The sequence below is a fragment of the Oncorhynchus tshawytscha genome, unplaced genomic scaffold (genome assembly GCF_018296145.1).
Source record: "Oncorhynchus tshawytscha isolate Ot180627B unplaced genomic scaffold, Otsh_v2.0 Un_contig_3171_pilon_pilon, whole genome shotgun sequence".
In the NCBI taxonomy this organism is placed as follows: domain Eukaryota; kingdom Metazoa; phylum Chordata; class Actinopteri; order Salmoniformes; family Salmonidae; genus Oncorhynchus; species Oncorhynchus tshawytscha.
The window spans coordinates 162358-188359 of record NW_024609603.1 but is presented as its reverse complement, the minus strand read 5'-3'; the positions used below and the strand labels follow the sequence as shown (position 1 = coordinate 188359).

The 26002-nt window shown below is 42.7% G+C and overlaps 2 protein-coding genes across 25 annotated transcripts in view; one reads left to right on the top strand and one right to left on the bottom strand.

Moving 5' to 3' along the window:
- LOC112261433 (ankyrin-3) overlaps positions 1-26002 on the bottom strand; it is a 139846-nt gene that overhangs the window by 39378 nt on the left and 74466 nt on the right. Inside the window, exons 1-6 of one of the 23 annotated variants that reach the window (XM_042316186.1) lie at positions 8538-8844; positions 8152-8503; positions 7344-7946; positions 6437-7270; positions 6344-6401; positions 6218-6258 (exon numbers count right to left, since the gene is read on the bottom strand). The exons of 4 other annotated variants lie outside the window; for them this stretch is intronic. In XM_042316186.1, the coding sequence (XP_042172120.1) occupies positions 6218-6253 (36 nt within the window). In that variant the 5' untranslated portion in view covers positions 6254-6258; positions 6344-6401; positions 6437-7270; ... (1 more) ...; positions 8152-8503; positions 8538-8844. Of the gene's footprint in view, positions 1-6217; positions 6259-6343; positions 7271-7343; positions 8089-8151; positions 8504-8537; positions 8845-8902; positions 9097-26002 lie in introns of those variants that run through there. 18 more of the 23 variants (XM_042316187.1, XM_042316182.1, XM_042316193.1 and 15 more) reach the window with 18 other exon arrangements.
- Positions 11345-21884, top strand: LOC112243922 (microfibril-associated glycoprotein 4-like). 2 transcript variants are annotated; one of them, XM_042316200.1, is made up of 6 exons: positions 11345-11505; positions 11780-11848; positions 14901-15092; positions 15437-15533; positions 15688-15855; positions 21468-21884. In XM_042316200.1, exons 2-6 carry the CDS (start codon positions 11846-11848, stop codon positions 21722-21724), a joined length of 717 nt encoding a protein of 238 aa, XP_042172134.1. In that variant the 5' UTR covers positions 11345-11505; positions 11780-11845; the 3' UTR covers positions 21725-21884. The 2 variants fall into 2 exon arrangements, with proteins under 2 accessions (XP_042172134.1, XP_042172133.1); XM_042316199.1 differs by having other exon boundaries at positions 14871-15092.

Below are 26002 nucleotides of genomic sequence, written 5' to 3'. Positions count from 1 at the left end.
GACTGATTAACAGCTTCTATCCCCAAGCCATCAGACTGATGAACAGTTCATCGAATGGCTTCCTGGACTATTCATATTGACTCCTTTACAATTAATTTCTTTAGCATATTGTTTTACACTCGGATATGCACACGCACACACAGAACATAGGCTCACACACACACACACACAAACACACACACACACACACACACACACACACACACACACACACACACACACACACACACACACACACACACACACACACACACACACACACACACACACACACACACACACACACACACACACACACACACACACAAGCATATTGATGCCACACAAACACCCACTCGTAGATAGACACACTTCCACACTCTTCATCTGCTGCTGCAACTCTGTTTATTTTATATCCTGATTGTCACTTTTAACCCGACCCACATGATCATACTGTATTACCTCAATTACCTCAACTACCTGGTGCCCCTGCACATTGACTCTGTACTGGTACTTCCTGTATATAGCCATGTTATTCCCTGGTACTTCCTGTATATAGCCATGTTATTACCTCGTACTTCCTGTATATTGCCATGTTATTACCTGGTACTTCCTGTATATAGCCATGTTATTACCTGATACTTCCTGTATATAGCCATGTTATTACCTCGTACTTCCTGTATATTGCCATGTTATTACCTGGTACTTCCGGTATATAGCCATGTTATTACCTGATACTTCCTGTATATAGCCATGTTATTACCTGATACTTCCTGTATATAGCCATGTTATTACCTGGTACTTCCTGTATATAGCCATGTTATTACCTGGTACTTACTGTATATAGCCATGTTATTACCTGATACTTCCTGTATATAGCCATGTTATTACCTGATACTTCCTGTATATAGCCATGTTATTACCTGGCACTTCCTGTATATAGCCATGTTATTACCTGGTACTTCCTGTATATAGCCATGTTATTACCTGGTACTTCCTGTATATAGCCATGTTATTACCTGGTACTTCCTGTATATAGCCATGTTATTACCTGATACTTCCTGTATATAGCCATGTTATTACCTGGTACTTCCTGTATATAGCCATGTTATTACCTGGTACTTCCTGTATATAGCCATGTTATTACCTGGTACTTCCTGTATATAGCCATGTTATTACCTGATACTTCCTGTATATAGCCATGTTATTACCTGGTACTTCCTGTATATAGCCATGTTATTACCTGATACTTCCTGTATATAGCCATGTTATTACCTGATACTTCCTGTATATAGCCATGTCATCACAGTACCTGGTATAAAGAATATATAGCCATGTTATTACCTGATACTTCCTGTATATAGCCATGTTATTACCTGATACTTCCTGTATATAGCCATGTTATTACCTGATACTTCCTGTATATAGCCATGTTATTACCTGATACTTCCTGTATATAGCCATGTTATTACCTGATACTTCCTGTATATAGCCATGTTATTACCTGATACTTCCTGTATATAGCCATGTTATTACCTGATACTTCCTGTATATAGCCATGTTATTACCTGATACTTTCTGTATATAGCCATGTTATTACCTGATACTTCCTGTATATAGCCTCATAATTGTTTTTATTGTGTTACTATTTCCTTTTTTATTTAGAAAATATTTGTCTTACTTTTAAACTCTTCACAGTAGGGAACCGGATTGTAAGAAAGCATTTCACTGTAAAGTCTACACCTGTTGTATTCGGCGCATGTGACCAATAACATTTGAGTGATGTGATCTATTATGACTGTTTGCAATGCCTCTGGTCAGAGTGGCCTCTGGTTGTTCTAGACAAAGGTCTTCATTACATACCGACACCCAAGCATGCAGCTGGTCTGGCAGTGTTGTCCTGGTTACCAGTATAGTACAGCATCATGACAGGGGTTGGGCTCTCTGAGGGGACTTTACAGTTACTAGAGCCAAACATACAGCTGGTCTGGCAGTGTTGTCCTGGTTACCAGTATAGTACAGCATCATGACAGGGGTTGGGCTCTCTGAGGGGACTTTACAGTTACTAGAGCCAAGCATGCAGCTGGTCTGGCAGTGTTGTCCTGGTTACCAGTACAGTACAGCATCATGACAGGGGTTCTGTGTGGGGCTCTCTGTGCTGTTTCTCCGCAACTGATACAATGGAGGAAACATGTGTCTGAAAAGCCCAAGGTGGTAAACTGCTGTAAACACTAAAGCTTCATCCTGAAAAGCATGGACCCTACCGATTCAGCAGGTCGCTAGAGAATAATGAGATCAGACCACTTAAAGCATGGACCCTACCGATTCAGCAGGTAGCTAGAGAATAATGAGATCAGACCACTTAAAGCATGGACCCTACCGATTCAGCAGGTAGCTAGAGAATAATGAGATCAGACCACTTAAAGCATGGACCCTACCGATTCAGCAGGTAGCTAGAGAATAATGAGATCAGACCACTTAAAGCATGGACCCTACCGATTCAGCAGGTAGCTAGAGAATAATGAGATCAGACCACTTAAAGCATGGACCCTACCGATTCAGCAGGTAGCTAGAGAATAATGAGATCAGACCACTTAAAGCATGGACCCTACCGATTCAGCAGGTAGCTAGAGAATAATGAGATCAGACCACTTAAAGCATGGACCCTACCGATTCAGCAGGTAGCTAGAGAATAATGAGATCAGACCACTTAAAGCATGGACCCTACCGATTCAGCAGGTAGCTAGAGAATAATGAGATCAGACCACTTAAAGCATGGACCCTACCGATTCAGCAGGTAGCTAGAGGATAATGAGATCAGACCACATAAAGCATGGACCCTAACGTTTCAGCGGGTAGCTAGAGAATAATGAGATCAGACCACATAAAGCATGGACCATAACGTTTCAGCCGGTAGCTAGAGGATAATGAGATCAGACCACTTAAAGCATGGACCATAACGTTTCAGCAGGGTAGCTAGAGAATAATGAGATCAGACCACATAAAGCATGGACCCTAACGTTTCAGCGGGTAGCTAGAGAATAATGAGATCAGACCACATAAAGCATGGACCCTAACGTTTCAGCGGGTAGCTAGAAGATAATGAGATCAGACCACATAAAGCATGGACCCTAACGTTTCAGCGGGTAGCTAGAAGATAATGAGATCAGACCACATAAAGCATGGACCCTAACGTTTCAGCGGGTAGCTAGAAGATAATGAGATCAGACCACATAAAGCATGGACCATAACGTTTCAGCAGGTAGCTAGAAGATAATGAGATCAGAACACATAAAGCATGTTATCATACCATACAGTAGATGGTCAGCATATCAACAGACATCAGCCATCAGACTGGGAAGTGAAGCCCCAAATGGCACCCTATTCCCTTTATAGTGCACTATTAACCCATAGGACTCTGGTCAGAAGTAGTGCACTACTAACCCATAGGACTCTGGTCAGAAGTAGTGCACTACTAACCCATAGGACTCTGGTCAGAAGTAGTGCACTACTAACCCATAGGACTCTGGTCAGAAGTAGTGCACTACTAACCCATAGGACTCTGGTCAGAAGTAGTGCACTACTAACCCATAGGACTATGGTTAGAAGTAGTGCACTACTAACCCATAGGACTCTGGTCAGAAGTAGTGCACTACTAACCCATAGGACTATGGTTAGAAGTAGTGCACTATGTAGGAAACGTACATTCTGCCTCGTAATCAAACTGTGAAAACAGGAAGTTAACTACTATGACTGGGTCTGTGAGAAGGTCAGCTGATGTTCTGTTCGTGAGGACTACCAGGAACGACCCTAACCCTACGTACCAGGAACGACCCTAACCCTAACTACCAGGAACGACCCTAACCCTAACTACCAGGAACTAAATTACTATTATTTCACTGTCCACCTCTCTCCAATCTCCCACTGTAGTCAGGTGATATACACCTCTCTCCAATCTCCCACCCACTGTAGTCAGGTGATATACACCTCTCTCCAATCTCCCACTGTAGTCAGGTGATATACACCTCTCTCCAATCTCCCTCCCACTGTAGTCAGGTGATATACACCTCTCTCCAATCTCCACTGTAGTCAGGTGATATACACCTCCCAATCTCCCTCCCACTGTAGTCAGGTGATATACACCTCTCTCCAATCTCCCTCCCACTGTAGTCAGGTGATATACACCTCTCTCCAATCTCCCTCCCACTGTAGTCAGGTGATATACACCTCTCTCCAATCTCCCTCCCACTGTAGTCAGGTGATATACACCTCTCTCCAATCTCCCTCCCACTGTAGTCAGGTGATATACACCTCTCTCCAATCTCCCACTGTAGTCAGGTGATATACACCTCTCTCCAATCTCCCTCCCACTGTAGTCAGGTGATATACACCTCTCTCCAATCTCCCTCCCACTGTAGTCAGGTGATATACACCTCTCTCCAATCTCCCTCCCACTGTAGTCAGGTGATATACACCTCGCTCCAATCTCCCTCCCACTGTAGTCAGGTGATATACACCTCTCTCCAATCTCCCACTGTAGTCAGGTGATATACATATTCATATCTACTACAGTAACATCCCTATTCATATCTACTACAGTAACATCCCTGTTAATATCTACTACAGTAACATCCCTGTTCATATCTACTACAGTAACATCCCTGTTAATATCTACTACAGTAACATCCCTGTTAATATCTACTACAGTAACATCCCTGTTAATGTTCATATCTACTACAGTAACATCCCTGTTAATGTTCATATCTACTACAGTAACATCCCTGTTCATATCTACTACAGTAACATCCCTGTTCATATCTACTACAGTAACATCCCTGTTCATATCTACTACAGTAACATCCCTGTTCATATCTACTACAGTAACATCCCTGTTCATATCTACTACAGTAACATCCCTGTTAATATCTACTACAGTAACATCCCTGTTCATATCTACTACAGTAACATCCCTGTTCATATCTACTACAGTAACATCCCTGTTCATATCTACTACAGTAACATCCCTGTTAATGTTCATCTACTACAGTAACATCCCTGTTCATATCTACTACAGTAACATCCCTGTAACATCCCTGTTCATATCTACTACAGTAACATCCCTGTTAATCTACTACTAACATCCCTGTTCATATCTACTACAGTAACATCCCTGTTAATGTATCTACTACTACAGTAACATCTACTAACATCAGTATCTACTACAGTAACATCCCTGTTAATATCTACTACAGTAACATCCCTGTTCATGTTCATATCTACTACAGTAACATCCCTGTTAATATCTACTACAGTAACATCCCTGTTCATGTTCATATCTACTACAGTAACATCCCTGTTAATATCTACTACAGTAACATCCCTGTTAATGTTAATATCTACTACAGTAACATCCCTGTTAATATCTACTACAGTAACATCCCTGTTCATATCTACTACAGTAACATCCCTGTTCATATCTACTACAGTAACATCCCTGTTCATATCTACTACAGTAACATCCCTGTTCATATCTACTACAGTAACATCCCTGTTAATATCTACTACAGTAACATCCCTGTTAATATCTACTACAGTAACATCCCTGTTCATATCTACTACAGTAACATCCCTGTTCATATCTACTACAGTAACATCCCTGTTCATATCTACTACAGTAACATCCCTGTTCATATCTACTACAGTAACATCCCTGTTAATGTTCATATCTACTACAGTGACATCCCTGTTCATATCTACTACAGTAACATCCCTGTTCATATCTACTACAGTAACATCCCTGTTCATATCTACTACAGTAACATCCCTGTTCATATCTACTACAGTGACATCCCTGTTCATATCTACTACAGTAACATCCCTGTTAATGTTAATATCTACTACAGTAACATCCCTGTTAATGTTCATATCTACTACAGTCATGTCCCCCACAGTAACACACTAATATAAAACAGTCTTTTCCCTTATCTCTGAGTCATTCCGGGGTCCTTAGCTGAAATCTAAGCCCCTGCCACACAATGCGTCACGGTGCTGCAGCATGCTTGTCCTCTGTCCCGTCCCGTAAACACTGTAACATCTATTACCCTGACACTGGTCCATCTCTCAGCCCTAAGTCACAACACAACACCAGCCAATGTCACCACACATTCCTACAGTCAGAACTAATGAGTAGTGATGCAGAGAGTGAAACAGTACAAAGTAATTTAATGTCAACACTTACTGCTTCTAGCAACTCTGCTCCCTCCTCCACTGCCATTTTCCCTGTTTGAGAGTGACACCGGAGTCGTCAATTAGCAGCGCAGGGATTGGCCCAAGCAGAGAGACATTATATCAGCGCTAAAAATACCTGGCTGGAAGAAACATGACGAGTTCTGGAGACCAGGACACTACAGCAATAGAACTACCTAGCCTGCTAACACTGGTCCCAGCCTGATACTACCTAGCCTGCTAACACTGGTCCCAACCTGATACTACCTAGCCTGCTAACACTGGTCCCAACCTGATACTACCTAGCCTGCTAACACTGGTCTCAACCTGATACTACCTAGCCTGCTAACACTGGTCTCAACCCGATACTACCTAGCCTGCTAACACTGGTCTCAACCTGATACTACCTAGCCTGCTAACACTGGTCTCAACCTGATACTACCTAGCCTGCTAACACTGGTCTTAACCTGATACTACCTAGCCTGCTAAAACTGGTCTCAACCTGACACTACCTAGCCTGCTAACACTGGTCTCAACCTGACACTACCTAGCCTGCTAACACTGGTCTCAACCTGACACTACATAGCCTGCTAACACTGGTCTCAACCTGACACTACTTAGCCTGCTAACAATGGTCCCAACCTGACACTACCTAGCCTGCTAACACTGGTCTCAACCTGATACTACCTAGCCTGCTAACACTGGTCTCAACCTGACACCACCTAGCCTGCTAACACTGGTCTCAACCTGATACTACCTAGCCTGCTAACACTGGTCTCAACCTGACACTACCTAGCCTGCTAACACTGGTCTCAACCTGACACTACCTAGCCTCACAGCTCCCTGACACTACCTAGCCTCACAGCTCCCTGACAGTACCTAGCTTCACAGCTCCCTAGCCTCACAGCTCCCTGACACTATCTATCCTCACAGCTCCCCAGCCTCTGGCTCCCTGACACTACCTAGCCTCACAGCTCCCTGACACTACCTAGCCTCACAGCTCCCTGACACTACCTAGCCTCACAGCTCCCTGAAACTACCTAGCCTCACAGCTCCCTGACACTACCTAGCCTCACAGCACTCTAGCTTCACAGCTCCCAAGCCTCACACTCCCCAGCCTCACAGCTCCCTGACACTACCTAGCCTCACAGCTCCCTGACACTACCTAGCCTCACAGCATCTAGCTTCACAGCTCCCCAGCCTCACAGCTCCCTGAAACTACCTAGCCTCACAGCTCCCTGACACTACCTAGCCTCACAGCTCCCTGACACTACCTAGCCTCACAGCTCCCTGACACTACCTAGCCTCACAGCTCCCTGACACTACCTAGCCTCACAGCTCCCTGAAACTACCTAGCCTCACAGCTCCCTGACACTACCTAGCCTCACAGCATCTAGCTTCACAGCTCCCCAGCCTCACAGCTCCCCAGCCTCACAGCTCCCTGACACTACCTAGCCTCACAGCTCCCTGACACTACCTAGCCTCACAGCTCCCTGACACTACCTAGCCTCACAGCTCCCTGACACTACCTAGCCTCACAGCTCCCTGACAGTACCTAGCTTCACAGCTCCCCAGCCTCACAGCTCCCTGACACTAGCTATCCTCACACTACCTAGCCTCACAGCTCCCTGACACTACCTAGCCTCACAGCTCCCTGACACTACCTAGCCTCACAGCTCCCTGACACTACCTAGCCTCACAGCTCCCTGAAACTACCTAGCCTCACAGCTCCCTGACACTACCTAGCCTCACAGCATCTAGCTTCACAGCTCCCCAGCCTCACAGCTCCCCAGCCTCACAGCTCCCTGACACTACCTAGCCTCACAGCTCCCTGACACTACCTAGCCTCACAGCTCCCTGACACTACCTAGCCTCACAGCTCCCTGACAGCTCCCCTAGCCTCACAGCTCCCTGAAACTACCTAGCCTCACAGCTCCCTGACACTACCTAGCCTCACAGCTCCCTGACACCACCTAGCCTCACAGCTCCCTGACACTACCTAGCCTCACAGCTCCCTGACACTACCTAGCCTCACAGCTCCCTGAAACTACCTAGCCTCACAGCTCCCTGACACTACCTAGCCTCACAGCATCTAGCTTCACAGCTCCCCAGCCTCCTCACAGCTCCCCAGCCTCACAGCTCCCTGACACTACCTAGCCTCACAGCTCCCTGACACTACCTAGCCTCACAGCTCCCTGACACTACCTAGCCTCACAGCTCCCTGACACTACCTAGCCTCACAGCTCCCTGACACTACCTAGCCTCACAGCTCCCCAACCTCACAGCTCCCTGACACTACCTCAGCCTCACAGCCTCCAGCTCCCTGACACTACCTAGCCTCACAGCTCCCTGACACTACCTAGCCTCACAGCTCCCTGACACTACCTAGCCTCACAGCTCCCTGACACTACCTAGCCTCACAGCTCCCTGACACTACCTAGCCTCACAGCTCCCTGACACTACCTAGCCTCACAGCTCCCTGACACTACCTAGCCTCACAGCTCCCTGACACTACCTAGCCTCACAGCTCCCTGACACTACCTAGCCTCACAGCTCCCTGACAGTATCTAGCTTCACAGCTCCCCAGCCTCACAGCTCCCTGACAGTAATACCGGTGCTGTGACCACTAGCCTTCCCCCAGCTGTCTCCACAGACAGCACCTCTACATAGCTGAGCTGGGGATCTCTCCCTCACTTACCATATTTGTAGGCGCAAGTCACTCTGTGCAGCATGATCCGTAGGGGGGACCAAAATAGCAGCGCAAAATCAGCTGGTTTGGACCGGCCCTGCTGGCCTCCCTGTCTGGAATCTGTTCTGCACAAGTCCTATTGTCATATGGTTAATCAGCTCTTTTCTCTATACAATGCAGTCCACAGCCAGTCAGTCAGCCAGCCAGCCAGCCAGCCAGCCAGCCGTGTAGTCAACCAGTCAGTCTGCCAGTTAGTCAACCAGTCAGCCAGTAAGCCAGCCAGTCAGTCAACCAGTTAGCCAGTAAGCCAGCCAGTCAGTCAGCGAGTCCCACTCGTCCCGGCTCAGCCACCCACCACTATAGAGAACCAGTCAGCCATGCCGGGAAGTTGAGCACAAAGTCAACTGGTCCAGCTTAGGGAACACTTATTATGGAGAGCTGCCTGATCAGTCCGCTTGGTCTGGTCCCTCAACCCACTGCTGGACTGGACACGACTGGGCTGGTAGAAACCACTGTCTGGCAGCATAAACAGCCTTCTCCCCAACAGCCGCCAGCCTAATTAATTGAATCAATGCAGTCAGCAGTAATTCATTCAGATATTTTGAAATGCTTCCCTCTCTTTGAGACAGTGAAATGCCTCCCTCTCTTTGAGACAGTGAAATGCCTCCCTCTCTTTGAGACAGTGAAATGCCTCCCTCTCTTTGAGACAGTGAAATGCCTCCCTCTCTTTGAGACAGTGAAATGCCTCCCTCTCTTTGAGACAGTGAAATGCCTCCCTCTCTTTGAGACAGTGAAATGCCTCCCTCTCTTTGAGACAGTGAAATGCCTCCCTCTCTTTGAGACAGTGAAATGCCTCCCTCTCTTTGAGACAGTGAAATGCCTCCCTCTCTTTGAGACAGTGAAATGCCTCCCTCTCTTTGAGACAGTGAAATGCCTCCCTCTCTTTGAGACAGTGAAATGCCTCCCTCTCTTTGAGACAGTGAAATGCCTCCCTCTCTTTGAGACAGTGAAATGCCTCCCTCTCTTTGAGACAGTGAAATGCCTCCCTCTCTTTGAGACAGTGAAATGCCTCCCTCTCTTTGAGACAGTGAAATGCCTCCCTCTCTTTGAGACAGTGAAATGCCTCCCTCTCTTTGAGACAGTGAAATGCCTCCCTCTCTTTGAGACAGTGAAATGCCTCCCTCTCTTTGAGACAGTTAAATGCCTCCCTCTCTTTGAGACAGTGCAATTTAATTCAAGATGCCAGGCACCAAACCAGCCAAACATTAAATACATGTAATAACTCAATTACATTTTATTGGTAAAGGTCAATCCAAATATATTTTTATATGGGCCTGTCCTATCAATAGATCATGGGCCTGTCCTATCAATAGATCATGGGCCTGTCCTATCAATAGATCATGGGCCTGTCCTATCAATAGATCATGGGCCTGTCCTATCAATAGATCATGGGCCTGTCCTATCAATAGATCATGGGCCTGTCCTATCAATAGATCATGGGCCTGTCCTATCAATAGATCATGGGCCTGTCCTATCGATAGATCATGGGCCTGTCCTATCAATAGATCATGGGCCTGTCCTATCAATAGATCATGGGCCTGTCCTATCGATAGATCACTAGAAGATGCATATCGTTCATTCTAGCAGGAGAGGTCTCGACTGAGTTTTCTGCTAGCGAATTAAAACTTTTAAATGAAAAGTAGCCAGCTGAAAATAAGTATGTTACCGGCTATTTGGCCGAAATCCGGTGCTTAGAGAAACACAGGGAAAACACAGGGAAAGTACTGAGTGTTGCAACATGCTCTGGGTTGCCTTTATAAAAGAGGCGTGGACCAGAAAAAGTACTGAGTGTTGCAACATGCTCTGGGTTGTCTTTATAAAAGAGGTGTGGAACCAGAGAAAGTACTGAGTGTTGCAACATGCTCTGGGCTGCCTTTATAAAAGAGGTGTGGACCAGAGAAAGTACTGAGTGTTGCAACATGCTCTGGGCTGCCTTTATAAAAGAGGTGTGGGACCAGAGAAAGTACTGAGTGTTGCAACATGCTCTGGGCTGCCTTTATAAAAGAGGTGTGGACCAGAGAAAGTACTGAGTGTTGCAACATGCTCTGGGTTGTCTTTATAAAAGAGGTGTGGACCAGAGAAAGTACTGAGTGTTGCAACATGCTCTGGGTTGCCTTTATAAAAGAGGTGTGGGACCAGAGAAAGTACTGAGTGTTGCAACATGCTCTGGGTTGTCTTTATAAAAGAGGTGTGGGACCAGAGAAAGTACTGAGTGTTGCAACATGCTCTGGGCTGCCTTTATAAAAGAGGTGTGGGACCAGAGAAAGTACTGAGTGTTGCAACATGCTCTGGGTTGTCTTTATAAAAGAGGTGTGGGACCAGAGAAAGTACTGAGTGTTGCAACATGCTCTGGGCTGCCTTTATAAAAGAGGTGTGGGACCAGAGAAAGTACTGAGTGTTGCAACATGCTCTGGGTTGTCTTTATAAAAGAGGTGTGGACCAGAGAAAGTACTGAGTGTTGCAACATGCTCTGGGTTGCCTTTATATAAGAGGTGTGCATCTTAGTGGGGACAAACAGCTCACGAAGACACTGACATCTGCCACTGATACAGGTGAGCTCATGCATGTCTCTCACTATTCTTAACTGATCACAAATCATTTCAAATAATTTCAAATAAAACAATTAGGAAGGGAGGTTTTCCTGGTGCCTAATGTAACATTGTCCGATTTGTTCAGTCATCATAGGACCTAACTAGAATCCTGTTTGTTAACACAGTAAAATGTAAATTGTCATAGTGAGACAGAGTGACTGTGTAAGTGTTAGTATTTCACCAACAGCTGGAGACCTGAACAATACTGTAGTAAATGAGCTCCCTTTTCTTACAGGACGTCCATTCAACATACTATTCTGAAGTTTCCTTCAAAGGCAAACAGACATCTATCACAACAACGATGGTAAGTATTAATAAACCACAGCATTATTACAATGATCAGAAAACAGCATTCAGAGATACTAACGAGAATATAGGACATGTGTCTCTAATGAAAAGCCCATTCTGGTGGGAAGCTGCTGTAGACCACCAAGTGCTAACAGTCAGTATCTGGATAATATGTGTGAAATGCTTGATAATGTTTGTGATATCAACAGAGAAGTATATTTTCTGGGTGATTTAAATATTGACGGTCTTTCATCAGGCTGCCCACTCAGGAAAAAACTTCAAACTGGAACCAGTGCCTGCAACCTGGTTCAGGTTATCAGTCAACCTACCAGGGTGTTTACAAACAACACAGGAATTAAATCACCAACATGTATTGATCACATCTTTAATAATGCTGCAGAGATTTGTTTGAAAGCAGTATACAAATCCATAGGATGTAGTGATCACAATTTAAATAACAGCCATATCTAGGAAAACTAACGTTCCAAAGGCTGGGCCTAATATAGTGTATAAGAGGACAGGCTCTTATACACTATATACACTATAATATAGTGTATAAGAGGTCAGGCTGGGCCTAATATAGTGTATAAGAGGACAGGCTGGGCCTAATATAGTGTATAAAAGGATAGGCTGGGCCTAATATAGTGTATAAGAGGTCAGGCTGGGCCTAATATAGTGAATAAGAGGACAGGCTGGGCCTAATATAGTGTATAAGAGGAGAGGCTGGGCCTAATATAGGGTATAAGAGGACAGGCTGGGCCTAATATAGTGTACAAGAGGAGAGGCTGGGCCTAATATAGTGTACAAGAGGAGAGGCTGGGCCTAATATAGGGTATAAGAGGACAGGCTGGGCCTAATATAGTGTATAAGAGGTCAGGCTGGGCCTAATATAGTGAATAAGAGGACAGGCTGGGCCTAATATAGTGTATAAGAGGACAGGCTGGGCCTAATATAGGGTATAAGAGGACAGGCTGGGCCTAATATAGTGTATAAGAGGTCAGGCGTACCTAATATAGTGTATAAGAGGTCAGGCTGGGCCTAATATAGTGAATAAGAGGACAGGCTGGGCCTAATATAGTGAATAAGAGGACAGGCTGGGCCTAACATAGTGTATGCTATTGATGTAAATAATATTTGCTGGTCTGTGGTGAGTAATGAGGAGCAACCAGATGCTGCACTTGACACATTTATGAAACTACTTATTCCAGTTACTAATAAGCACCCATTCAGAAAATGACTGTAAAAACTGTTAAATCCCCATGGATTGATGAGGAATTGAACAATTGTTTGGTTGAGAGGGATGAGACAAAATGTATGGCAATTAAGTCGGGCAATCAGCCTGTTACCAACACTTAGTAAACTTCTGGAAGAAATTGTGTTTGACCAGATACAATGCTATTTCACAGTAAACAACATAATTTCAGCATGCTTATAGAGAAGGACACTCAACAAGCACAGCATTTTCACAAATGACTGATGATTAGCTGAGATAAATTGATGATTCAATTATTGTGGGGGCTGTCTTGTTAGACTTCATTGCAGCTTTTGACATTATCGAAAAACTTACGTGTTATGGTTTTACACCCCCTGCTATAATGTGGATAAAGAGTTACCTGTCTAACAGAACACAGAGGGTGTTCTTTAATGGAAGCCTCTGCAACATAATCCTGGTAGAATCAGGAATTCCCCAGGGTAGCTGTCTAGGCCCCTTACTTTTTCAATCTTTACTAATGACATGCTACTGGCGTTGAATAAAGCCAGTGTGTCTATGTATGCGGATGACTCAACACTATACACGTCAGCTACTACAGCAACTGAAATGACTGCCACACTTAACAAAGAGCTGCAGTTAGTTTCAGAATGGGTGGCAAGGAATAAGTTAGGCCTAAATATTTCTAAAACTAAAAGTATTGTATTTGGAACAAAACACTCACTAAACCCTAAACCTCAACTAAATCTTGTAATAAATAATGTGGAAATTGAGATGACTAAACTGCTTGGAGTAACCCTAGATTGTAAACTGTCATGGTCAAAACATATTGGTGCAGTAGTAGCTAAGATGGAGAGAAGTCTGTCTATAATCAAGGGCTGCTCTGCCTTCTTAACAACACTATCAACAAGGTAGGTCCTACAGGCCCTAGTTTTGTCGCACCTTGACTACTGTTCAGTCGTGTGGTCAGGTGCCACAAAAAAGGACTTAGGAAAATTGCAATTGGCTCAGAACAGGGCAGCACGGCTGGCCCTTGGATGTACACAGAGAGCTAATATTAATAATATGCATGTCAATCTCTACTGGCTGAAAGTGGAGGAGAGATTGACTTCATCACTATTTTAATTTATGAAAGGTATTGACATGTTTAATGCACCGAGCTGTCTGTCTAAACTACTGGCACACAGCTCAGACACCCATGCATACCCCACAATACATGCCACAAGAGGTCTCTTCACAGTCCCCAAGTCCAGAACAGACTATGGGAGCAGCACACTACTACACAGAGCCATGACTACATGGAAGCCTCTATTCCACAGCAGGTAACTGATGCTGCAGTAGAATTAGATTTTTTTTAAACAGATTAAAAAACACCTTATGGAACTGCGGGGACTGTGGAGCAACACAAACATTGACACAGACACACACACACACACACACGACAACATTTTCACTATACCAACACATGGATTTAGTACTGTAGATATGTGGTAGTGGTGGAGTAGGGGCCTGAGGGCACACAGTGTGTTGTAGATATGTGGTAGTGGTGGAGTAGGGGCCTGAGGGCACACAGTGTGTTGTAGATATGTGGTAGTGGTGGAGTAGGGGCCTGAGGGCACACAGTGTGTTGTAGATATGTGGTAGTGGTGGAGTAGGGGCCTGAGGGCACACAGTGTGTTGTGAAATCTGTGAATGTATTGTGATGTTTTTAAAACTGTATAAACTGCCTTATTTTGCTGGACCCCAGGAAGAGTAGCTGCTGCTTTGCCATAATAAATGTATCCATAATAACTACAAATGAACCAACACTAGACAGTTTTTGTATTAAACTGCTGTATCCATCTACCCTGTGCTGCAGTCCATCTTGCTGCTGGCTCTACTGGTTCCCGTGATGGTGCAGTCCTCCCTGCATCCAGTGGACTGTGATGAGGTCTATAGATCAGGTTCTGGACAAAACGGGGTCTACACCATCTACCCTGCAGGACCTACCTCACCTGTCCAGGTCTTCTGTGACATGGGGTTTGAAAGTGCATATCTAGGAAAGTGGACGGTCAGTTTCAATGTGTGGTATTGAAATACACTTAAAGACTAATTTACCATGAACAATCTCTCTCTCTCTCTTAATCTGTTAATTAAACAATCTCTCTCTCTCTCTTAATCTGTTAATTAAACAATCTCTCTCTCTCTCTTAATCTGTTAATTAAACAATATCTCTCTCTTAATCTGTTAATTAAACAATATCTCTCTCTCTCTCTTAATCTGTTAATTAAACAATATCTCTCTCTCTCTCTTAATCTGTTAATTAAACAATATCTCTCTCTCTCTCTTAATCTGTTAATTAAACAATCTCTCTCTCTCTTAATCTGTCAATGAAACAATCTCTCTCTAAATCAGCTGATTCAGAGCCGACAGGATGGATCAGTGAACTTCTACAGGAAGTGGGATCAGTACAAGAGTGGTTTTGGGAGCGCAGCTGGAGAGTACTGGCTGGGTAGGAACTGGTTTAACTTCTAGCCAACAGAACGTTCTCCTCCTAGAACCTTGTTCTACCACTGACTTCTTCCGGTTTGTCCTAGTTCATTCAAGGCCATTTGTCATTGTATTCAGACAACACAGTGAACTGCTATGTTGATTTCATTCTCCAGGGCTGGAGACAATGCATCTCATGACTATGAAAGGAACCTATGAGCTGAGGGTGGACATGGAGGACTTTGAGGGGAATAAGGTCTATGCTCAGTACTCTTCCTTCTCCGTTGGACCAGAGGCTGAAGGATACCTGCTAACACTGGGCTCATTCAAAGATGGAGGAGCAGGTGGGTGACAATTTATATTGTCAAAGAAAAAAAGTCTAAAAAAATAGTCCAAGAATATACTGTAGTACCAGAATATAGTCCATTAATATACTGTAGTACCAAAATATAGTCCAATAATATACTGTAGTACCAGAATATAGTACCAGAATATACTGTAGTACCAGAATATAGTACCAGAGCATAGTACCAGAATATAGTACCAGAGTATAGTACCAGAATATAGTACCAGAGTATAGTACCATAACATAGTACCCTAATATAGTCCAAGAGTATAGTACCAGAACATAGTACCAGAATATAGTCCAAGAGTATAGTACCAGAGTATAGTACCAGAGTATAGTGCCAGAATATATTACCAGAGTATAGTACCAGAGTATAGTGCCAGAATATAGTCCAAGAGTATAGTACCAGAGTATAGTACCAGTATCTAGCACTAGAATATAGTCCAAGAGTACAGTACCAGAATATAGTACCAGAGTATAGTACCAGAATATAGCACTAGAATATAGTCCAAGAGTACAGTACCAGAATATAGTACCAAAATATAGTACCAGAGTATAGTACCAGAGTATAGTACCATAATATAGCACTAGAATATAGTACCAGAGTATAGTACCATAATATAGTACCATACTATAGAATTGGAATATAGTCCATGAGTATAGTACCAGAGTATAGTACCATAATATAGCACTGGAATTTTTTACCAGAGTATAGTACCAGAATATAGTGGCATAATATAGCACTAGAATATAGTACCATAGTAGAGTACCAGAGTATAGTACCATAATATAGCACTAGAATATAGTACCAGAGTATAATACCAGAATATAGCACTAGAATATAGTACCAGAATATAGTGCCAGAATATAGTACCATAATATAGTCCATGAGCATAGCACTAGAACATAGTACAAGGGTATAGTACCAGAATATAGTACCAGAGAAAATTACAAGGAAAATAGTGCAAGAAAATCTGTCAACAAGGGTTCATTACTAGGGATGCACGATATATCGGTGAACATATCGGAACCGGCCGATATTAACTAAAAATGACAACATCAGTAGCGGCCTGATGTCTAGTTTAACGCTGATGTGCAAAACCGATGTCAGAGCTGACGTGCAAACCTATATAACGTAGGTACCTGACGTAATGACGCCACGTAAAATGTTGCGCTACACGTGCACACATTCCTAACCTCGCCCACAATGTCTGCTGTGTGGATCGAGCAGACAATAAGTCCAGCAGTCATTTGAAAGGATAACAACATTTCAGAGAGACGACTCAAAGATAATGGAATTCATTGCCCTTGACAATCAACTGTCCTTTGTAGTGGGTGATGTTGGCTTTCGCCGACTGGTCGAGCACTGGTACACACTACCAAGTAGGTGCTATTTTTCAGATGTTGCCCTACCGAAGTTAGTATTAGCTAGGTTACCACTTGTTGTTTGCCTATTGAAATGGAACTTCAGTTCATGAAAATACATTTTTCAGATGTTGCCCTACCGAAATTACACAGTAATAGCGTCACTGCTATTAGCTTCACAACATACTATGGAACTATGGGGGTGGCACAGGGTTCAATTCTCAGGCCGACTCTTTTCTCTGTATATATCAATGATGTTGCTCTTGCTGCGGGCAATTCCCTGATCCACCTCTACGCAGACGACACATTCTGTATACTTCTGGCCCTTCCTTGGACACTGTGCTATCTAACCTCCAAACGAGCTTCAATGCCATACAACACTCCTTCTGTGGCCTCCAACTGCTCTTAAACGCTAGTAAAATCAAATGCATGCTTTTCAACCATTCGCTGTCTGCACCCGCATGCCCGACTAGCATCACCACCGTGGATGATTCCGACCTAGAATATGTGGACATCTATAAGTACCTAGGTGTCTGGCTAGACTGTACACTCTCCTTCCAGACTCATATCAAACATCTCCAATCTAAAATCAAATCTAGAGTCGGCTTTCTATTTCGCAACAAAGCCTCCTTCACTCACGCCGCCAAACTTACCCTAGTAAAACTGACTATCCTACCGATCCTCGACTTCGGCGATGTCATCTACAAAATAGCTTCCAATACTCTACTCAGCAAACTGGATGCAGTTTATCACAGTGCCATCCGTTTTGTTACTAAAGCACCTTATACCACCCACCACTGCGACCTGTATGCTCTAGTCGGCTGGCCCTCGCTACATATTCATCGCCAGACCCACTGGCTCCAGGTCATCTACAAGTCCATGCTAGGTAAAGCTCCGCATTATGATCATGTATCACTCCAGTGTTAATCTGCTAAATTGTAATTATTCGCCAACCTCCTCATGCCTTTTGCACACAATGTATATAGACTCTTTTTTTCTTTTTTTTCTACTGTGTTATTGACTTGTTTATTGTTTACTCCATGTGAAACTCTGTGTTGGTGTCTGTTCACACTACTATGCTTTATCTTGGCCAGGTCGCAGTTGTAAATGAGAACTTGTTCTCAACTAGCCTACCTGGTTAAATAAAGGTGTTCTCAACTAGCCTACCTGGTTAAATAAAGGTGTTCTCAACTAGCCTACCTGGTTAAAAAAAGGTGTTCTCAACTAGCCTACCTGGTTAAATAAAGGTGTTCTCAACTGGCCTACCTGGTTAAATAAAGGTGTTCTCAACTAGCCTACCTGGTTAAATAAAGGTGTTCTCAACTGGCCTACCTGGTTAAATAAAGGTGTTCTCAACTGGCCTACCTGGTTAAATAAAGGTGTTCTCAACTGGCCTACCTGGTTAAATAAAGGTGTTCTCAACTGGCCTACCTGGTTAAATAAAGGTGTTCTCAACTAGCCTACCTGGTTAAATAAAGGTGTTCTCAACTGGCCTACCTGGTTAAATAAAGGTGTTCTCAACTAGCCTACCTGGTTAAATAAAGGTGTTCTCAACTAGCCTACCTGGTTAAATAAAGGTGTTCTCAACTGGCCTACCTGGTTAAATAAAGGTGTTCTCAACTGGCCTACCTGGTTAAATAAAGGTGTTCTCAACTAGCCTACCTGGTTAAAAAAAGGTGTTCTCAACTAGCCTACCTGGTTAAATAAAGGTGTTCTCAACTGGCCTACCTGGTTAAATAAAGGTGTTCTCAACTAGCCTACCTGGTTAAATAAAGGTGTTCTCAACTGGCCTACCTGGTTAAATAAAGGTGTTCTCAACTGGCCTACCTGGTTAAATAAAGGTGTTCTCAACTGGTCTACCTGGTTAAATAAAGGTGTTCTCAACTAGCCTACCTGGTTAAATAAAGGTGTTCTCAACTGGCCTACCTGGTTAAATAAAGGTGTTCTCAACTAGCCTACCTGGTTAAATAAAGGTGTTCTCAACTAGCCTACCTGGTTAAATAAAGGTGTTCTCAACTAGCCTACCTGGTTAAATAAAGGTGTTCTCAACTAGCCTACCTGGTTAAATAAAGGTGTTCTCAACTGGCCTACCTGGTTAAATAAAGGTGTTCTCAACTGGCCTACCTGGTTAAATAAAGGTGTTCTCAACTGGCCTACCTGGTTAAATAAAGGTGTTCTCAACTAGCCTACCTGGTTAAATAAAGGTGTTCTCAACTGGCCTACCTGGTTAAATAAAGGTGTTCTCAACTAGCCTACCTGGTTAAATAAAGGTGTTCTCAACTAGCCTACCTGGTTAAATAAAGGTGTTCTCAACTAGCCTACCTGGTTAAATAAAGGTGTTCTCAACTAGCCTACCTGGTTAAATAAAGGTGTTCTCAACTAGCCTACCTGGTTAAATAAAGGTGTTCTCAACTAGCCTACCTGGTTAAATAAAGGTGTTCTCAACTAGCCTACCTGGTTAAATAAAGGTGTTCTCAACTGGCCTACCTGGTTAAATAAAGGTGTTCTCAACTGGCCTACCTGGTTAAATAAAGGTGTTCTCAACTAGCCTACCTGGTTAAATAAAGGTGTTCTCAACTAGCCTACCTGGTTAAATAAAGGTGAAATAAAATCAATTTAAAAAAAACGTTGTTTGCAAAAAAGAAAGAGTTGCACTGTCAAAGCCGTACAAAAAAAAGTCTGCAAACAAGCAAACACCGGGCATGACCGATATGTTTTCAATACCGCGTTGGTAATAAAGCATCATTGGTCGACCGCAACTTCTGGGGAAGCCAGCATTAGCTTGGTACTTAGCTAGCATCAATACAACCAGCCTGAAAACAATGACCAGTAGAAACTGCAGTCATTTTCATTATTCTTGGCAATGATTTAGGAATCCTTGTGAGTTAGTATTAGCTAGGTTGCCACTTGTTGTTTGTCTAATGAAATGGAACTTCAGTTCATGAAAAAAAATAGCTAGCCAGCTACTTAACCCTGTCTCCCAAAGCTAACGTTATAAGCAGCTAGCTAGCTTCATCTGGCTAGTGAGGCTCGACCGGACCGGGTTATGCGTTGTGAAGCTAGCCTCAATAAGGATTAGGCACAATAGTGGAATTTGCGGTTTGCTTTCAAAATAAAAGTATGTCATTGACAGTGATGCAAATTAATACAAATAGTAGAATTATGCCATACTTGTATTTTGAAGGCTAACCGCAAAGTCCACTATTGTGGTTAATCCTTATTGTGGCTAGCTTCACATAGATGGGTCCGATGAATAATAAAATAAGATCTGTCTTACAAATTAGGGTTATTTTAGATGATGACACCTAGCTATATAGTTAGCTAGCTAACTAAAGCTACTGAAATAGATGTTTGCTAGCGAACTATAGCTACTGAAACAGATGTCAGCTAGCTAACTATAGCTACTTAAATTGATGTTAGCTAGCTAACTATAGCTACTGAAATAGATGTTAGGTCGCAAAATATAGCTACGGAAATAGATGTTAGCTAGCGAACTATAGCTACTGAAATAGATGTTAGGTCGTGTTTTTGGGGAAGAATATTGTTTGCATCCATCAACTAGCTAGCTTTTTTATGACCAGGACTGTAGGTGTGAGAGACAACTTTACCAGCATCATAGCATACGTATTGATGAATCTTTGTAACATGAACCCAGACGGCGTTCCATAGAAATCCTGGTTGAGAATGAAACGACGGAACAAATTAACAACGAAACAGCACAGCAAGTAAGTGAAAGAAATAGGTTGTGATGATGTTTTACTGGTAATGGGGACATAAGCCAACAAAATAACTTTTTGGTCAGTGTGGTGTTTGTGTGTAACCTTTATTTCACTAGGCAAGTCAGTTAAGAACAAATTCTTATTTACAATGACGGCCTACCCCGGCCAATGCTGGGACAATTGTGCTCCGCCCTACGGGACTCTCAATCACGGCCGGATGTGATACAGCCTGGATTCGAACCAGGGACTGTAGTGACGCCTCTTGCACTGAGATGCAGTGCCTTAGACCGCTGCGCCCATATGTGTGTGTTAACTATTTAACTGTACTAGAATGCTTAAAAGGCTGCAAACATGTTTTATATCGGTTATCTGCATTGGTATCAGTTTTTTGGGGGCAAGGAACATATTGGATATTGGTATCGGCCAGACATGTCATATCGGTGCATCACTAGTTCATACCTAAAGCTGGTGGAAGTATTATCATTAAGTTACCTAGAGTCCTTATTTATCTCCTCTGTTTCCTCAGGAGATTCTCTGGATTTTCACAATGGTCAGAAATTTACAACGTTAGATAAAGACCAGGACCTTAACGACGCCAACTGTGCCCAGGTGTACTACGGAGGATTTTGGCACACCAACTGCCATGCTACTAACCCCAATGGGATATATGCATGGGGCGAGTCTACCTTTGGTATTGGCATCAACTGGAAAACATGGAAAGGCTATACATACTCCCTGAAAGCCATCACCATGAAGATCAGGCCAGCCCCAGCCCCTCAATAATTTCTAACACAATTGTAAAATCTGATTTTTCAATAACAATTATTGCCATACAGACATTTCCAGCACATGCACATATTCCATTTATAAGGGAGAGGGGGGGTCTTTTTTTAAAGTAGGGTTTGTGTTTGGGTCTTCAGAGATTAGAAGGTGCAGCAGGATACAGAAGATCTCAGATCTACTCTGAAGTGCAGTGTTGCCATAGCAACATAACCCTGACTGCAGTGAGGATTATATGACTCTGACCCATCATTTAACTATCTTTGTCTCTTACCTTAACACACTGTCTGTCTCTTACCCTAACACACTGTCTGTCTCTTACCTTAACACACTGTCTGTCTCTTACCTTAACACACTGTCTGTCTCTTACCTTAACACACTGTCTGTCTCTTAACTTAACACACTGTCTGTCTCTTAACTTAACACACTGTCTGTCTCTTACCCTAACACACTGTCTGTCTCTTACCTTACACACTGTCTGTCTCTTACCTTAACACACTGTCTGTCTCTTACCTTAACCTTAACTTACACTGTCTGTCTCTCTTACCTTAACACACTGTCTGTCTCTTACCTTAACACACTGTCTGTCTCTTACCTTAACACACTGTCTGTCTCTTACCTTAACACACTGTCTGTCTCTTACCTTAACACACTGTCTGTCTCTTACCTTAACACACTGTCTGTCTCTTACACACTGTCTTAACACACTGTCTGTCTCTTACCTTAACACACTGTCTGTCTCTTACCTTAACACACTGTCTGTCTCTTACCTTGTCTGTCTCTTACCTTAACACACTGTCTGTCTCTTACCTTAACACACTGTCTGTCTCTTACCTTAACACACTGTCTGTCTCTTACCTTAACACACTGTCTGTCTCTTAACTTAACACACTGTCTGTCTCTTACCTTAACACACTGTCTGTCTCTTACCTTAACACACTGTCTGTCTCTTACCTTAACACACTGTCTGTCTCTTACCTTAACACACTGTCTGTCTCTTACCTTAACACACTGTCTGTCTCTTACCTTAACACACTGTCTGTCTCTTAACTTAACACACTGTCTGTCTCTTACCTTAACACACTGTCTGTTATGATCAACAACACTTGAAATAAAGACAGATACTGTACCTGCAAAATGATGAATTCTCCCGCAGTTTATTGTGCAATGTTTAGAACCAACGGTCTTTGTTGCCATGCTAAAAAACACATCACTTTAAGCTCCATATTGAAATAGCATCCGTTTATTATTTATGTGACTTTAGAATAGTTACATGTGTGTAATGACTTCAGCCAACCATGTTGAATTGAGTTTGTGGGTCAGATGGTGAAGTGATTCCAATAATGAGGGTAGACCTATTGAGTGGCTTAAAGAAATACATCACAACATCAGGTCAATTGAGTGAGAAATGCCTCTTGTATGTGTGTAGATCTTTGTTTTGGTCTCACGGTTTGATGCATTGTCATCTACATGTGTCACATACAAACCTATTACTACCTGTCAGGGCAAGGAGATTGAGGTTGTAACCTCATATAAATATCTTGGAATTTTAATTGATGATGGCCTCTCTTTTAAATTGTATATTCAACAACTTACAAAAAAATTGAAGCTGAAGTTGCGATTTTATTTTAGGAATAAGGCCTGTTTTTCTTTTGAAGCCAGAAGGAGCTACATGTATGCCTTTCTAGACTATGGAGATATTTTATATAACGTTCAGTTCGCCCACTTGACGCTCTGGCCGATGATTTGTTTACCTCTGGATAACATGAAAACAGCCTAACCAGCTCTGCTGGCAACAATTTCATTACACTTTTTTCGGACATTTACTGACAGCGGCCATATTCAAGGGGTGTTGTACACTTTAGCTTAATTTGTTGACGCTACCCATCCCGGTAGCGGGATAATTGTCATCAGCAACCGCTGAATAGCATAGCATCACAGTCAAATAATATTACTAGAAAATATTCATATTCATGAAATCACAAGTGCAATAGAGGAAAACACAGCTTAGCCTTTTGTTAATCCACCTGTCATCTCAGATGTTGAAATGATGCTTTACAGCAAAAGCAATCCAAGCATTTGTGTAAGTTTATCGATAGCATAGCATAGCATTATGTACACTAAGCATTAAGTAGCTTGGTCACGAAAATCAGAAAAGCAAAAAAAAACGTTTACCTTTGACGATCTTCGGATTTTTTCACTCACGAGACTCGCAGTTACATAACAAATGTTCCTTTTGTTCCATAGAGATTATTTTTATACCCAAAATACCGACGTTTGTTTGTCGTGTTATGTTCAGAAATCCACAGGAAAGAGCGGTCACCACAACGCAGACGTATATTCCAAATAATTTCTATAATGTCCACAGAAACATGTCAAATGTTTTTTTATAATCAATCTTCAGGTAGTTTTTAAAATATATATTCAATAATATATCAGTGTGTAGCTATTTCCATAACAGCGGGAGGAACAATGCCGGCTTTACTCAATTGTGCACAAACTCACTCTGAGAGCCCCCACCTCTCCACTTGCGCAATGTGATCCTTCACGCTCATTTTTCTAAATAAAAGCCTGAAACTATGTCTAAAGACTGTTGACACCTTAGGGAAGCCACAGAAAAATCTGGCTGATATCCCTTAAAATGGAGGATAGGCATGCATAGGAACACAGAGGTTTCAAAATAAGAGGCACTTCCTGATTGAATTTTCCTCAGGCTTTCACCTGCAATATCAGTTCTGTTGTACTCACAGACAATATTTTTACAGTTTTGGAAACTTTAGAGTGTTGTCTATCCTAATCTGACAATTATATGCATATCCTAATTTCTGGGGCTGAGAAAAAGGCTGTTTCAAATGGGTAGGTTTTTTAGCCAAAAAAGGAAATTCTGCCCCCTACACTCAACAAGTTAAGACATGTAGCTAGCTAGCTAGGTAAACAATGAACCTAGCTAGGTAAACAACGTCACGTAACGTTAGCTAACAAGCCAGCCAGCTAACAATAGCTAGCTAAACAACAATGAACATAGTGCCAAATCATGTTGTTTAAAGGGATATCATTTAAAGGGATATCAGCCAGATTCATTTTTCTGTGGCTTCCCTAATGTGTCACTGTATGAATATGCTGGGAGCTAACCAACCAGGTTCAATGTTAGCTAGCTAGGTAAACAATGAACCTAGCTAGGTAAACAATGAACCTAGCTAGGTAAACAACGTGTAAGATCACACACGTCACGTAATGTTAGCTAACGAGCCAGTCAGCTAATGTTAGCTAGTTAAACAACAATGAATATAGTGCCAAATCATGTTGTTACTATCCTGCATGAATCTGCTCAACAATCTGTTGGGAGCTAAACAACCATGTTCAATGTTAGCTAGCTAACATTAGGCTCAAACTAGCAAAGCCAACGGCTCTGGGATACGAATAATAACGCCATACTCGTTAGCTAGTGAGCCAGTCAGCTAACGTTAGCTAGCTAGCTAACAGTACACTTTAACTTGAAAATAAACCACTTTCTGTCAAATTTAGAAACGTGTAATATCTGAAAATATAGCTAGCTAATGCTAGACTATCTTACCCGTATACATCATCATGCATGATGGACGCATCTCCCTGTCAGGGATGCCATACCACGGTTGCCCTTAGTTTGAAGATGTAATCCGGAGACAGGTGTTTTCTCCATCTCTTTAGCTATCATAATCTAATTACACTGATTTTAAAACTTGATCCTCCAGAAAGTGGAGCGCAACAATTATGCAGCTCCACTACACGATACATTTCATAAAAAGCCACGTTCGACAGTATTACCAACAGACTGACCAGCTCAAATAGACAGAAGCCCTCTATATGGCAGACCAATCTGAAATCCTCTCTCGGCATGTCCAGCTCACTCATTATCTCAGCCAATCACGGCTAGTTGGAAGGTTGCTACCTTTTTCTGTGGGTTAACCAATAAGGCTCGTAATTTATCAATTGTATTTGTATTTACAGACGGCATATATGTTTGTTATTAAGGCACATGAAAGTTCACATGTTCCAGAAGACATTTCTGCCAAAAAACACATTTTGATTAAAAAATATTTTGATTAAATGGCTCTACTGTGAAGTTGTGACTTGCGACACACGCCTAGTTTCCTGAAATGGGTCACAATTGACAACAGACTTTCAACACGCTTATTGGGAAGGACACTCAACATGCACATCACTTACACAAATGACTGATGATTGGCTGAGATAAATTGATGATAAAAAGATTGTGGGGGGCTGTTTTGTTAGACTTCAGTG

Excerpts from the sequence above, each read along its gene's own strand:
- LOC112243922 (XM_042316199.1), top strand. Across the intron at positions 15,093-15,436 it reads CATATCTAGGAAAGTGGACG|CTGATTCAGAGCCGACAGGA; the intron begins GTCAGTTTCAAT and ends TCTCTAAATCAG. Across the intron at positions 15,534-15,687 it reads AGCTGGAGAGTACTGGCTGG|GGCTGGAGACAATGCATCTC; the intron begins GTAGGAACTGGT and ends TTCATTCTCCAG.